This window comes from Grampus griseus (genome assembly GCF_964374135.1).
Source record: "Grampus griseus genome assembly, chromosome: 2".
In the NCBI taxonomy this organism is placed as follows: Eukaryota; Metazoa; Chordata; class Mammalia; order Artiodactyla; family Delphinidae; genus Grampus; species Grampus griseus.
In genome coordinates, this window is record NC_139018.1 from 87,003,710 (window position 1) to 87,019,653 (window position 15,944).

The 15,944-nt window shown below is 48.5% G+C and overlaps 1 protein-coding gene across 6 annotated transcripts in view; it reads right to left on the reverse strand.

Moving 5' to 3' along the window:
* FRMD5 (FERM domain containing 5) overlaps nucleotides 1-15,944 on the reverse strand; it is a gene marked incomplete at both ends in the record, with an annotated part of 339,888 nt that overhangs the window by 5,864 nt on the left and 318,080 nt on the right. For 4 of the 6 annotated variants that reach the window (XM_082649519.1, XM_082649518.1, XM_082649516.1 and 1 more), the window contains 6 exons: nucleotides 795-901; nucleotides 1,797-1,865; nucleotides 2,426-2,500; nucleotides 5,088-5,179; nucleotides 5,788-5,851; nucleotides 8,893-8,981. In XM_082649519.1, the coding sequence (XP_082505645.1) occupies nucleotides 795-901; nucleotides 1,797-1,865; nucleotides 2,426-2,500; nucleotides 5,088-5,179; nucleotides 5,788-5,851; nucleotides 8,893-8,981 (496 nt within the window). Of the gene's footprint in view, nucleotides 1-794; nucleotides 902-1,796; nucleotides 1,866-2,425; nucleotides 2,501-5,087; nucleotides 5,180-5,787; nucleotides 5,852-6,443; nucleotides 6,531-8,892; nucleotides 8,982-15,944 lie in introns of all 6 variants that reach the window. The other 2 variants (XM_082649517.1, XM_082649521.1) reach the window with 2 other exon arrangements.

A 15,944-nucleotide genomic window follows, 5' to 3' on the forward strand; every position in this document is an offset into this window, starting at 1 on the left:
CTTGGGATTAACCTGGTGGCTTCAGCCTCAGGGCAGACGGGAACAAGGGCCACAGAGAGGGGAGAAAGTTATGTTTCCTCAAAAGAGGAGAAGACAGTCCACTTTCCTGAGATGCACACCCCAAAATAAGAGAGCTGGGCTCACTTCTCCCGCTCAGCCTAAGATAGGAGGGAAAACCAGGGGGCTGTGTCTGATGATGGCCAGCCCTCAATAATTCCATACCTTGCATAGCCATTATACTTGGGAGTTTCCAAGGCACCTTCCCCCACCCCCCACCCCTTTCTACAGTGGGGGCAACAGGCTCAGAGAGGTTAAGCAACCTGCCCAGAAAATGTGTGGCAGAGCTCCTATTTTGACTTCATCCTTGACTTCCTGACCAGGGCTCTTTGCATTGTGCTTGCTGCCTACCCAGTAAACGCTTTCATCTCTTTAAAGTACTTGCATGTACATCAGCTTCCTTGAAACCCATGGAGTTTTACAAATGGAGCAACTAAGGTACTCACATAAATAAGGCCTTTGATCGTGGTTCTCTCCCAAAGGTTTAGTCTAATACTCTCAGATCTACAAACCCCTCCTGGACCACAGCTCATCAGGGCTGGATGGGATTACCCTTCACCTGACACCCAGCTGGTGTTCCCATTGACTGGATGAAACATTCTCCCTACCATTGGAGAAACTTGCTGCTGTCTCTGCTGTCTCTAGTGCAAATTCACTTCTTTTCAAGGTCCCTGTGAGGAACCGGTCCAGGTGACAACTTGGAGGAACCCCAGGTCATCTGCAGAGCTCATGCTCACCTTCCATGATGGAGATGTGAACAGCTCTTCTCCGGGTCCTAGGGACGCTGCTCAGCCTTGGGCCATGGGTTATGGAGGGACAGCTGCGGCTGGGGACCATCCCTGCTCTGAGGTTAAAGAAAAAAAGAATTCTGTTGACTTAGTGCACTGACAAATGTGGTCAGGACTCAGAGTTGAGGACTGGTTACTAGAATTGCCTGAGAATTGCCTGGCTGTGTTAAGGTTTGTTTTGTTTTTAAAAATCTTTAATACCTGCTTTCTGCCTTTAGTCCCTGAATCCCAGTCAGAGACACTACTTCAAACTTGTCAACCTCCTTATATCCCAGACCTACCTGAACCTTTCTTTAGTGTGGCAGTGGTGCCACTGGTCCCTGGGCAGGATTGTCAGAGAGTAGAGCCCCAGGATATGTGGTGCTCCTAAAAATGTGCCTAAGACTGATATGCGGCCTCCCCTGACTTCCCACAGACGGCAGGGGGGTCCGTGTGAAGGCAGGTAGTAATGCTCCCATTCCCAGAGGTCAGTCTGGTTGGCAAACCCCAGACCTTTTGGCCAATCATATTCTCCCTCAGTCTTACCAGGTTTTAGGAGATGGCCTCCTGGAAATTTATGATTTACAGTTACACATAAAGCATGGATCCTGAAACTATTTCAGACCTAGTGTGACTGGCTTCCTGTAATGCCCTGTTTCCAGAGCCAATGAAATCTTGCTGCTTGGGCAAGTCCTCCAAGGTCTATGACCAATTTCAGGACTTGGGATGATGGTAGAGAATTACCCAGGAAGGTGGCTCCTGGGTCTGATGTACTATCTGCATTAGCCCACCTTCCCTCATTCTCCAGGGTCATCCTGTTCCCATGCCGTTGACTGAGATGGGTCTCTTCACCCTGCTGCCCTGTTTGGAAGCCATCATGGCCAGAATCTTCACAGTACTCAAACTGCTGGCTCTTTTAAGAGTCCGAGATCTGAGCTGGGCCTGGTTTGGGGATAAGCCCCTGGTGCCTACCTGTGTATTTCTGGTGGCTCCCGTTTGATCTTGGCACTGGACTCCATCACTTCCTTTGCAACTCGGCCACTATAAGTAGTATAAATAAAACAAGCAGCAAGAAATGAGACAGTGTTCCAGGACTGAGCTCCTCTGTAAGATCTCAGATACTTGAGCTGAATTGGGAAGTGGCCTCTTTGGCCTACCCCTTCTCAATGTTTAGGCCACTGAGTAGGGCTTGCTTGCTGGGGTAAAGAGCTCTAAGGCGTCCTGACAGCTCTCTGTCTCTGCGGTCTTTGGGATCTTCCATCCTCATTTAGGAATGATTCCTCATTGTCCAGCGTGTTCCAGAAATATTGCAAAAAAATGAAATCTTTAGATAGAAATGAAAGGAATCACTCTTACAGTTCTTATTTTGCTGCTTTTGTAAGGGCAGGAGAAGACACACATTTTAACCCCTACAGGCAAACAGCTGCAGGGAAGGAAAGAAATAGTCAAAGCGTTAGGAGACAGGAGAATCGGATGGAAACCTCACACTCCTCTGGAGGTTCCCAGCGTCTTTGTTCTCAGGATAAGGACCACTGGGCCACCCTTCTCCAGAGAAGGGTCTGAAAATAGGTCCATAACGGTTACTTACTGTCACTATTTACCTGTATCGGAACCGGCTCCCTTTGAAGAATAAATTGCTGCTGGACACTGTGCGGACTTGGCTTGACTTCTCCAGCCTGCAGCAAGGCAAAGTCCAGTGTGAGAGATGGTCTGCAATGCCTTACAGCCTAAGGCTGTGTCCCCAGCTCCTTCCAAAGGCTACTTGAAAGAACCCCTCAGGAAAAGGCCCTTCACAGCCCTGCTTGTCTCTGACTCCTTTAGCACCTGAGGGCCGTGTTCACGGTCTCAGTGCTATGGACAGGCATGCTGCAATCCACTTGCACGTTAGGAGAGTGAGGGCTCCCCAAGAGTGCCTCATGGGTTCACCATGGGGACTGAGAGAATAAATGTTAGGGAAAGAGAATGCCACCTGCTGAATCTCAGCCAGGCCACTGGTTAGCAGTGTGACCCTGGGCAAATTTTTCCTCTGTTAGCCTCAGTCTTATCTATAAAATGGTGGAGCTGGGACTGCTTGACCTCAGGAGTCCCTTCCAGTCCTAGTATTTGAGAATTCATGTCCATGTCTGGGTAACTGTGGGTGGAGAAGAGAGTAGTGCCCTTCCTATTCCATCTCCTTCTTGGAGCGAACCTAAAGTATATTGTCACATTAGAGACTCTGAGAAGTCGTGAAATGAAGAAACTAGCTGAACTTTAATAAAAGTTCCACCACTTGTTTGAACTTGGAACCATTTGCCCTCCCCCAGAAAGCCCATTAACACCACTTTCAAGGCTGTGAACAGCTGAGGTGGAGACTCTGGAAGCCACCCTTGAGTGACTGCTCTGATCCCTGTACTCCTCTCACTTAGAAAGGGAAGCATGGGCAGAGCTGCCCAGATTGAATCTCCTAAGACCTGACCCCATCCACAACACGTCCTGGGTGCCTGTAGTGCTAACCCAGCTGGGAACCGAACTGGTCTGAAGCCTTTGTCCTGAGCGGGCAGTGAATATTTAGGGAGTTGTCCCTATAATCCATGAACAGCAGGTGCTGGGGACACCATCCCCACCTGTCTCAGGGCTCCATGAGGCTCTGAGCCTACTTACTCTCCTGTCTGAGCACATTCCTTTTCTTTTTTTTTTTTTTTTTTTAAATATTTAATACGTGTTAGACACGTAAAGTTATTTTTTTCTGAGCACCTTCTTGAGCCTGACCGGCTCCCTTCAAAGCACTAGGCCAAAAGCGGGGCAGGGATCTGCCCATGACAGACACTCTGAGTGAGGCCGAAGTGGCTCCTGCTAGCGACTTGGCATAAATGAGGGTCTGACCCAGGCTAGAGGCTTTTAACACCTAATTAGTAGTCATGGAGAACAGTGAAAAGCGGCCTTGGTTTCCAGTGTGGATGTGGGCAATCTGTTAAGGAAAGACTCAGAAACTGAGTTTGGTCACAGGCTCAGAAGCACAATTCTGTTCCCATGGCTCAGACGGAAAAACAAAGGAGGGCCTCCAGAAATGGTGCTGAAATGTTTTCTCGGCTTTCCTTGGACAGCCAGGGACTGAATAGGAGGGAAATGTGACCACATGAAAGTCTTCCGAGTGTCTTCTCCATGAGAAGAAAGAAGCCCACTCAGGTGAGAATTCAGGCTGCCCATTCAACTCACCCCTGATTCTGGTATCAAATGCACAGAATTGATTATACAACTCAGAAAGCCTGCCCAAGAAACAGCCTGTGGGGGCCAGCATCCCACAGCAGTCAGCAGGTAGGAGTCTGTTGAGTGGGGAGGAAGATGGTGCCCTCCCAGCCCAGAGCAATTCTGCTCTGGATCCTTCAGGTTACCGGAGGGAGAACTGTGGCCTGTCAGGAGAGGAGTATACCACACATTCTGTCTTATGTTGTTTGGATTAAGATGCAGCTTATTAAAGCATAAGTCATGGCATTCTATTTTAAAAACAAGACCAAGGGTTTTAGCGAAATACACTTCATCTGGCATCACCCCAGTTTCTCGATGGGCTATTTCTTTGCTCCCTAATGCTTTTATAACAACTTTTTTAATCAAGGAAAGCTGGGCACAAAAGCGTCAATATACTTTACAAAATCATTTGGTAAGCTGAGCTCTCTCTTTTGCCCCAAAGCTGCTATCTCAGTAACAGTCAAGTCCTTGCTTCCTCCAGCTACCCCACCCCCGGCTCCTGAGCACTTGGCCTGTCACTGGCAACACCTCTGTCAGTGACACACCAGGAAGGGCTGGTATCAACCCCAGCTCAGCACCAGGCCACCCACTGGGGAGCGGGCCCCAGAGTCTCTCCAAGGCTTAGGGAGCTGCTCTGGGCTGCGCCTGTTCCTTCATGGAGCTCTTGTATTCTGGGCTCTGAATGGCTCCAAGGGGCCAGCTTTATTCAAGTCAGGCACCTGTGGGCTTTCTCTGGCCCAAGCCTTACCCTGAAAAGACCCAGAACTGCTTTGCCACTGGGGGCTGTCCAACGACATCGCAAGGTAGACACCTTGGGCAACTCCGCTGACACGCATTCCCAGACATGAGCTCTGACCCTCCAGGTGGTACAGACAGCCACCTGGAAAGGGGTCTGAGTTTTATAAGGAAGCCCAGCCTTGTCATCTCATGTCTCCTTTGTCAGAGTTTCTCAAACTTTCCTGCCCATTGTTCCTCTGAAAGTAGCTTCTATGGCTTTGGCCCTGATAAAGGCAGTTCCCATCCCAGGTGTCCACTCACTTGTAGAAGGCTTGGTTCTCTATCCCACATTTCCAGAGATGCTTGCAGGCTTCTGGAGTTGGAGCAAAATATGTGAGAATAATTTTCTTTTCCTACAAAAAATCCCACATAGAAACAGCTGAGTGTGGATGGCAAAGCAAAGGGTGAAGAGGCCCAGGACACTGAGCCCTGAGCTGTCTGAAGGCTCCCCAGTGCTCTCAGGGAGAGGCTTCAGACGGGGAAGGGGCTGCTGGCCGGAAGAGAAGCCTGCAGCACCCACAGGACAGAGCTGAGTTCAGTGCAGAATGGCACACCTGGCAGGTCCAATCAGAGTAAGTCTCTGCTGGCACTGCTTGAACCAAGTGAGCCCTCCCCAGAGAAAGTGGCACTCTCATCTGGAATTTTCTTTCTTTCTTTTTTTTTTTTTTTGGTATTATCTTCCTGGAATTTTCATATGGAAGCAAAAGAATCTTACTCTGTACTTCCTGGAGGTATGGAACCTCTGAGGGTCACCAGCATCCCTGAGGAAGTCCCTGTGCTCCAGGACCTACAGCCACCTGTCGTCATCTCATGTCTCCTCACCTCCAGCCTTGAACTTGGTCCCGGCTTGGCATGCAGGGGGCTTAGCTCTGCCTGGATGGACCACTTTGGTTCAGCCCTGGCCATCAGGAGCCACCCCAGTGCCCCAGCCCTCCCTGAAGAGAAGGAAGCCAGCACTCACCTCTTTCTGACTTACGTACAAATAGAAAGTCTTTCCTTCAAATTTCAGCTTGGTCACCTCATTCCTAGAAGCACAAAGAGAAGGCCCGTCATCTCACTGTGGGCTGCTTGCTCACAGCTAAGTCTTGTAGATGCACAGCCCACCCCGACTGGAAGGGGCTCCAGGCACAGACACAGTTTTAGCCAAAATTAGAACTGAAACAAGACAGCAGCGTAGGGGCCTTAGAGAACAGTTGTTGAAACAGTTCAATCCACAGTTTTCTGGTCAATCACACTATAATAATAGGGTGATAGGAGGATTTCGGGCTCATCAACAGTGGCTGTAAAAGGGAAACGTTTGCATGGGAAGTGAGTCTAGGTAGAGTGGTCCTGGGCCATTTCGGGATTTGGTTCATAACACAGGTGCATTATCTTGATGGGACTGTCAAATGTAAGATGCCACAGGTAGCTGATGAGGCCAAAGTTCAAGATAACAGCAAATAATGAAAAACAATGCGACCAGGTTCTGAGGGAGTTGAGTCTTTCAGGTGACTGTGCCACTGGATGGAAAATGCAGTTTAATGCAGACAAATGTCAAACGATCTCAGGGAGGGGGGGCAGGGCAACATACCAAAGAGAGAGAACAGATTACATGGAACAGTCATGCAGCGTACTGACCAGGAAAGGGGCTTAGGGGTTTTTGTAGAAAAATCCTTGAAGCCACCAGCCCAGTGAATGGCTGCAGTAAAAGAGGCAAACAGGATACTGGGGTACATCCACCCGCAGGACAGACACAAATCAGAAGAAGTGACATGGTTACTGTACATGGCACGACTTAGACCTCACCTCCACATACTGCTCTCAGCCTTGGTTACATTTACAAAATGGAAAAATGACTGGGGTCTTAGGTGGATGTCCCTGAGAGCCAGAGAACTAGGCCTCAGCATTGGTCACTCCTCACTTCCCTTCCATTGGCCTGACACAGCTACCCTCTGGAGCCTGACGGCCCTCCTACCTCACTGGGGGCAGAGTCTTTATTTTTCTACCCAACTGGGACCCCCCAAGGAGGTCTGACCATGCATATCTGCCTCCACTTGGCTTCTTCCTCTTTGCGATTTCTAGGGAGATTTCCTCAATATCCTAGAAAGTAGCAGAAAGGTAGTGAAAACAATGTACCCAATTTACTACTGGACAAAACTCAGGGGACAGAGGAAAGTCACCTGTTCCCTGGAAATCATAGCTGGGTCAGGATGAGAGCTCACAACTTCTGACCACCAGTTCTGAGCTAGTACAAGCCACATGGGATTCCTTCCCTGTTAGATTCCCTCCCAATCAATCAATCTCTCATACACATACAGAATACAATAAATATCAATTGATTGATATATAAACAAGCACACAGATCATCCTAGGCTTCAACAAGCAAGATAGGAAAGTAGGAAATTTTCTATTGGAAGTGTGATTAAATTTACATCTATTACTTTAAAGTTGAGGCATATGAAGAGACGTCCTGAAGAAATGGGCTGTGAGAGAAGCTATAGAAGGAAAAGGGTCTGGGACAACCCAGTGAGCAGCAGGGCTTCTGGAGGGTAAGGATACTTTAGGGACTACAGGCCCCGGTGTGTCCTACCTGTTTCTAGCTAAAATGCCCCCTACCAGCCACCTCATAAAGACAGCTACCCTGGTTGGAGTGTGGCCAGGATCCGGGCCTTCTAAGGAACATCGGATGACCCAGAGGTCTCCAAAGAGCAACTGCTCCTCCCTGGGAGAGCGGTGGCCTGACCCTGTTCACTGTCTTTTTCTGAAAAGTATCTTGTTGGACAGAAGACCCCCAAACCCTCACCATCTTCACCCAAGAAGTGCAGTGAGTGGGCCAGCTTGAGAAGGGGTAGCAAATGGGCGTGTTGGGGAGCACACCGGTTAGCCCAGTGCAGCAGGCCGCCCTGGGAAGGGGTTTTCTGGGGAATGGGGCCTGGCCGGGCATGTCTGGGGAGCAGTTTCACAAGCACTGTGGTTGATCATGTCGCCAAGCTTCACAAGAGCCACAAGGGCTGGAAAGGGGGTGTCTGTCCACAAGATAACAGGGGAGCTGAAGAGGATGTCGCAGGAGAGCTGGCCTGCAGCATCCCCAGCAGAAAGCTCACCAGGGAGCAGCTCTGTCATCAGGTTCCCCGCTAGCTCTTCTTGAGAAGGTGGAGGAAACAAGACAGGAGCAGGCTTCCCTGGCTGAGCTCTGCTGGGCCAAGGAAAGACACCTGTCCAAGCCCCTGAGAGGAGCTGGCCAGCTTAGACTTGGCAGTCTAAGGCCCAGGAAGGTTCAGAGGTCACAGGGGCTTAGTAAAATATACAACATGAGGCTGCAAGATGTTTGCGTGGGCCAGAAAACGGGTCTCTAGGAGAGCCAAACGTCCATCAACAAACCAGAGTCTGCTGCATCAGCTCACAGAGCCACGCAGCAGAACAGACCCCAACAGGTGGGCGGACAGGAAGCAGTTCCGAGCAGCTGTGGCTGCAGCAGTGGCTCTTGCCTGCTAGAACTGGGAGCGGGAGAGGCAGGGGAGGGAAGAAAGAGTGGGGATGTGACTCTTGGAGGCTGAGGACACCTAAGCCCTGAAGAGGGACGGGAGACAGAGCAGCATCTGTGCTCCTGCAGGCAGGGCCCACTGTGGGGTTTGGTCCAAGGAGGGTGTTTTGCCAGAGCAACAGGGTAACTTATATCTGCCCCAGGGGTCATTGCAAGCCCTCCTTCGTTAGGAGAGTGGGTAAGGAGTAAACATCCCTGCAGATGCTACGGTCCTCAGCAGGGTACAGTCCCAAGGACTCAGTTCTCATGGGAACTTTGCTTCCCTAACATTGGCTCCAGCTCTAGACGTCTCATCCTACCCAGAAAACAACCTTCCATACCCTTTCTCTCTCTGGAGAGGCTGTTGGCTCTCAGGAACACCCCTGTGGAAGCATAGGATCCCTAGAAGAGACCACTACCTTCATCAGTTACCATTATGGATGCAAGGCTTTGGAGAGGGCTCAGAACCAGAACTCGCCCAATCACAGACATAGGACATGGGAACCACAGCCCTCCCCAGTTGGTGAGGTATAAAAAGCCTGTTTTGGAAATAAAGATACTCACCATTTAATGAAGTGGACCCTCTTGTTTCCTTGCAGAACAACAAACCCAAAAGGAGTGAAGGCCAGAAATGCAGCATTTCCTGACACATCCTGTAACACATAAAGATTTCTCATCAGGGTGATGCAGGCACAGAGGTAAAAGGGTGAGAAACACAGTTGTTCACTGGGGATACAGGGTTAATACTTGGCCGTTGGTCACAGAGGGAAGAGCCTGGCATTTGGAAGTAATAGCCAAGTTACTTACCTTTTCTGAGCCTCGGTGGCCTTAACTGTAAGTTGTAGATTATAATACCAATCTTAGAAAGCTGTGGTGAATATCCAAAGAGAACCGCAAACCCTCACACATTGCTGGTGGGATTGTAAAATGGTGCAGTCACTTTGGAAAGCAGTTTGGAAGTTCTTCAGATTGTTAAACGTAGAGTTACCATATGACCCAGCAATTCCACTCCTAGGTATGTACCCAAGGGAATTGAAAATTATGTTCACACAGAAACTTGTGCATGAATGTTCATAGCAGGATTCTTCATACCAGCTGCAAAGTGGAAATAATCCAAATGTCCATCAGCTGATAAGTGAATAAACAAAATGTGGTACATCCACACAATGGAATATTATTCAGCAGTAAAAAGGAATGAAGTACTGATACCTGTAACAACACAAATGAACCTTGAAAACATTATGCTAAGTGAGAGAAGCCAGTTACAAAAGATCACATGTTGTATGCTTGCATTTATATGAAATATCCAGAACAGGAAAATCCAGAGAGACAAAAAGTATACTACTGGTTGCCAGGGGCTGTGGGGAAGAGGAGATAGGGAGTGACAGCTAATAGGTACAGGGTTTATTTTTGAAGGTGATGAAGATGTTCTAAAATTAGATAGTGGTGATTGTTTCACAAGTTTCACAATTCTGTTAATGGACTAAAAACCATCGAATTGCACACTTTGAAAAGGATGGATTTTTTTGATGTGTGAATTATATTTCAAGAAAGCTGTTCTGTGTGAGTGAGAGAGAGAATAGCAGTTATCATTATCATGATGGCCTGACACACTGGGCTCCCTCAGGAAAGTTTAGCTGAAGAAAATATAAGAAGCAACTGGCCAAGTGGAACAGCTATCGCCAGCCCTGTGGTGCCTGAACCAACAAAGAGGCCTCCTGGTCACCTGTCACTATCAGTTGGTAAACACAAGGCTTAAGGTTCTACTGGGCAAAGAGGGGAGAAGGTGCAGAAGCTGTAGGTCCTGGTTCCATCACGTGGGAAACGAGCTCCAGGAGGCCCAGGTCTTTTCTAGCCTGGGATGGGGCACAGAAAGCTGGGTGACGATTACATTCTCTCACCTGATAGCGGCCGCAGGTGAGAATCTGCTCTGTCAGGGTGTTGTTCAGGTGGCCAGAAAATAATGCCAGGCTGCTGATCTAATGGGCATACAGGCCAGTTGTCTGGGCCACAGCTCAGATAGTGCCATGGGGTCGGGGCCAGGCCCCTGGTGTGATGGGTGCAAGTGTGGGCCGTGGCTGTCAGGCTCTCCTAGTCTCTCCCGCCTTCAGGCTTTGCCTCCCTGACACAGATCTTCAGCCTAATTAGTCCTAAGAACAGTGGGGCCTCTGCAGGGCCTCATGAGCCTTGCCTCAAGGAAAAGTGCAGTTTTGCCTTAAAGCTATCTCTTAGAGTCAGGATTACAGGTGTTAGCGTCTGGGCCCAGGGAATAAACTAAATATATATTTTGCAGACATTTGAATTAATGCATAGTTGTTACTGTCCTTTCCTCAGGGTCTGTCGTGACCCCAACACTTGGCTGCAAGCACGGTGTCATTCAACCCATGGGCACAGCAAAATGCTGTTTAAAAATAACCTGAATGGAGATACTTTGAAGCCACGGGGCTGGGCTTCCCCCTGCCTGTCATCAGGGCTTGGTGGTGGGTGCTAACAGCTGAGCGCCAGCACTGCACACAAACACTGTCCCTCACGGGGGCACCGGCACTAACTGGGCAGCCTGGCCTGGGGGGGGCGGCGGTGGGTGAGGGAGGGCTCTGCACACAGGGTTGGAGGGTGGGCACCGGGAGGCCTTCAGCTCACTGTGCAGGCAGGACCCGAGCAAGGCCTACAACTGCGGGTTTAGACAGAGACTCGAGGGTGGAGGCCTTACCTTATTTGTACTCAGAGAACAGGCCTGCAGCAGACGTTTATCAGGAGAATGTGTGAGGCAGTGAGGTGGGGGCCAGAGGGACCAGTGTGGCTGCCGGCGGCGGGGGGGAAGCCCACACGTGAGCAGAACGACGGGAGGGCACAGTGGGGCAGAGGGGGGAAGGTGTCTTCTGCTGCTCGCTGAAGGACAGGCCCAGAAGGAAGAACAGGCGGAAGGATGGAAAGGAAGGGCAGGGCCTGCAGAGGCTTGTGGATGGATTGTGGATGGTAGAGGAGGGACGGGAAGCGGCGAAGTGGGCAGGGAAGGCCTCCCTCCAGGTCTCGCACTCCAGGCCCCTGTGGGCAACGGTAGAAGAGCACCTGCGCCAGAACCACGGGCTCTGGGTCAGTCGGCCCAGGTCCTGGCTCTGCACTCACCACCCGTGTGGCCTCAGCCAGGTCCCTTCGTTGCCCTGTGTTTCAGGCCCCTCGCTGTCAAGTCAGGGTTGATGATATCATCTGCCTCTTAGGCTGTGCTCAGTAAGCACCCAATACATGCTAATGGTTGTGTTGTTGTTAATAATATTATAGCTGCTACTGATTAGCTGAGTTTATTGAACTCAATACAGAATCTCTTTTAAAAAAGCCTAACGTTTACTATTTTTCCTGATGCTGATGGATTTAAATTTTGCTATTTAGGAAAAGAGGGTGTGGGAAGTTGAGGTAGAAAGGGAGAAGTTACTCATTGTTAGGGACCATGGAGAAGGGGGATGTGGGTGATACATTGGGGGTCCAGGGGAAAAGTGAAGTGGGCAGGAGGGGAAGGACATCTGTGAGAGTCATCGCAGTGACAGGCCTGTCTCTGGCCAGAGCAAAGGGAAGGGCAGGTCCTCCCATGAACTGGGTGGTGCTGGCCATCTGCACCACCTGGACACCACAGGGCCGGCCTCCAAGTGAAGGCAGGTATTGGAGTTAGAGGGGAACAGTCTCTCCTGACCAGACTGGCTGATTTGGAACAGGGAACAAACTGGGAGTAAATCCCTATTAGACGCCAATAAGTATTACTTGTTATCCCAATAAGTAATAATAGCACCTTGTGCAATCCCAATCCATCCTCCCATTTGAAGAGAGCAATTATCCAAACTGCTTCCAATGCAACAGTTGCAGATGAAGCTGCAAGGCCCTGGCACGTAGGCATCCACAGTGCGGGCAGCTTGGATGTTTGCTACTCGTCTCTGGCACATGAGGCATGGGATTGGAATTACAACAAGAAACCTCACATCTGGACCAGCATCAGGGAGTTCCCTGCTGGTCCAGTGGTTGGGATGCCACGCTTGCTTTCACTGCTGAGGGCTCAGGTTCAATCCCTGGCTGGGAACTAGGATCCCCCAAGCTGCACAGCACACCCGAAAAAAAAAAAAAAAGAGCGTGGACCAGCGTGAAAACACAAACAGGCAGCCATAAGTTTCCCAGTTTTTTTCATCTAACAGGCCATTCTCCTTGTGAGCCTGCCCTTTGGATTTGTATGTGGAAGGACAAGTTATGTGACAGAAAGAGAAGGAAATGAGGATGAGGAGAGAAGTGACACAGATGGCAGTAAGCTTCTCCTCAGCTCTTCCATCTTATCAAGCTGGATTCTATCTTTCCTCCCTGTCCCCTGCCCATCCCAATGCAATCAGCACCCCCAGGACGGAGCCATTAATTATCTGGGAGGTGGAATAAAAACTCAGGTCCTGACAGCCCCACAGCAGATATCGCCAGGCCCGCTCTACATCAGGTAACAGTCAAAAGACTTTAGTTTGCTTCTATGGTTGTGAGGTGACAAATCTATTTTCCATTTTTCATCCTTGTGGAAGAAGCTTCAGCCTTGGTTCTACTTGCTTCTCTGGACCTCAGTTTCCTCATCTGTAAGATGAGGACAATAATACATACTCCAAGAAATACTATCGATACTTCCATCTGCTTTTAGGGAGGTGGCCTAGATGATGTACTGCCAGGACAAGGCCACTGTGTTTTTCTTGAGGAGGGGATGGATTTGCACAGTCATTCATGTTCATATGGAACCCACCATCACACTTGACCTGCATCAATACATCATCATCAAATGTTCACCCTAAGATGATCACTCTGTCTAGAAAAGGATTTTTGGAAATCATAGTACTGACTGGTTCTTGGAAATAGGGACATCTGGCCGTCTTTGCCCAGATCTACCTCTGGATACAATGAAGTAGGCTTCTGTCTGCTGCTCCCCAGAGGACATCCTGGATGTGTCTGAGTCAGGACCACAGCATTCTTGGTTGTTATGCCTCTCAAGTCAGCCATCTCCTCTCTGGAGCACGACTGAAACTAATTCAGTCTGGGTGGATGAAGCCTCTATTATTCTTAAAAAACCTGAGAGAAGAAGATTCCATATGCTCTTCCAGACAGTGGTGCCCATTCCTGAAAGGGCTCATAGCTGGGGACCTTCACATTCAATCAACCATGAAAACCACCCAGTTTTAATACACTGAAACACAGCCACAAGAAATCAGAGTGGAAATGAGGAGGAGGAGGCAGGCACCCTGGAAGAGGCTTGGCATCAACCCGTGACAGCTCAGAAATGGAAATCTGGGCAGAAACTTGCCACTTAAGTGGCTTTAGTTCTTCATTTTGGCAGTAAACCTAACATGCTCCCCGCAGTGTAGCCAAGAGGGGCCCACCTGAGGGTGAGGGCAAGTCATCACTGATGCTTCTTGTTCTGCTTCTCTGAGGTCAAGGGCAATGTGTCAAGATGGGGAGCAGGTTTATTTAGAGAGGAGCTTTGGTAGCTGGATTATGAAAGTAATGATCCTATTTTAAGAGCAAGGGAATGACACTATCATTTTATTTGTGTGGTTGACCTAACCTAGACCCTGCTGAAATCAATTTTCTCCTGGTCTATCTATACAAAACAGACATAAAGCCATTTGGTGAATTTACATTACATTTTTCTATGATGATTTCAGTAGTCTCGTAGGTCTTTTGTCCTCTCTTGATCAGAACTGGCAGTGAGTCCCACTTTGTTCCTAAATAAATGCCACCTCTCCAGATGGAAGACCATGAATGATAACTGAAAGAGCACAGCACTGAGACTCCACAACTCCAAGTTTGAGTCCCAGTATCATCCTTGCCACTAACACTGGACATGTTAGTTAGTTCCTCAGAGCTCAGTGTTCTCATCTTAAAAAGAAGACAAGAATGTCTTCTTTTTTTTAAAATAAATTTATTATTTTATTTATTTATTTTTGGCTGCATTGGGTCTTCGTTGCTGCGCGTGGGCTTTCTCTAGTGGCGGCGAGTGGGGGCTACTCTTCGTTGCGGCGCACGGGCTTCTCATTGCAGTGACTTCTCTTATTGTGGAGCATGGGCTCTAGGCACGCGGGCATCAGTAGTTGTAGCATGCGGGCTCAGCAGTTGTGGCTCATGGGCTCTAGAGCACAGGCTCAGTAGTTATGGCACACGGGCTTAGTTGCTCTGTGGCATGTGGGATCTTCCTGGACCAGGCCTCAAACCTGTGTCCCCTGCATTGGCAGGCGGATTCTTCTTTTTTTTTTAAAACATCTTTATTGGAGTATAATTGCTTTACAATGTTGTGTTAGTTGCTGCTTTATAACAAAGTGAATCAGGTATATGTGTACATATATCCCCATATCCTCTCCCTCTTGCATCTCCCTCCCACCCTCCCTATCCCACTCCTCTAGGTGGTCACAAAGTACGGAGCTGATCTCCCTGTGCTATGCGGCTGCTACTCACTAGCTATCTGTTTTACATTTGGTAGTGTATATATGTCAATGCTACTCTCTCACTTCGTCCTATCTTCCCCTTCCCCTTCCCCGTATCCTCAAGTCCATTCTCTATGTCTGCATCTTTATTCCTGTCCTACCCCTAGGTTCTTCAGAACCATTTTTTTTTTTTAGATTCCATATTACGTGTTAGCATACAGTATTTGTTTTTCTGACTTACTTCACTCTGTACGACAGTCTCTAGGTCCATCCACCTCACTACAAATTAGTCAATTTTGTTTCTTTTTATGGCTGAGTAGTATTTCATTGTATACATATGCCACATCTTTTATTTATTTTTTTACTCTTTTTGTTGATTCTTTCTCTTTTTAACATCTTTATTGGAGTATAATTGCTTTACAATTGTGTGTTAGTTTCTGCTTTATAACAAAGTGTATCAGCTATACATATACATATATCCCCATTATCTCCTCCCTCTTGCATCTCCCTCCCATCCTCCCTATCCTACTCGTCTAGGTGGTCACACAGTACGGAGCTGACCTCCCTGTGCTATGTGGCTGCTTCCCACTAGCTATCTATTTTATATTTGGTAGTGTATATATGTCCATGCCACTCTCTCACTTCATCTGAGCTTACCCCTCCCCCTCTCTGTGTCCTCAAGTCCATTCTCTACGTCTGCGTCTTTATTCCTGTCCTGCCCCTAGGTTCTTTATAACCCTTTTTTTTTTTAGATTCCATATATATGTATCAGCATTCGGTATTTGTTTTTCTGATTTACTTCACTCTGTATGACAGACTCTAGGTCCATCCACCTCACTACAAATAACTCAATTTTCTTTCTTTTTATGGCCGAGTAATATTCCATTGTATATATGTGCCACATCTTCTTTATCCATTCATCTGTCGATGGACATTTAGGTTGCTTCCATGTCCTGGCTATTGTAAACAGTGCTGCAATGAACATTGTGGTACATGACTCTTTTTGAATTATGGTTTTCTCAGGGTATATGCCCAGTAGTGGGATTGCTGGGTCGTATGGCAGTTCTAGTTTTAGGTTTTTAAGGAACCTCCATACTGTTCTCCATAGTGGCTGTATCAATTTACATTCCCACCAACAGTGCAAGAGGGTTCCCTTTTCTCCACATCCTCTCCAGCATTTATTGTCTG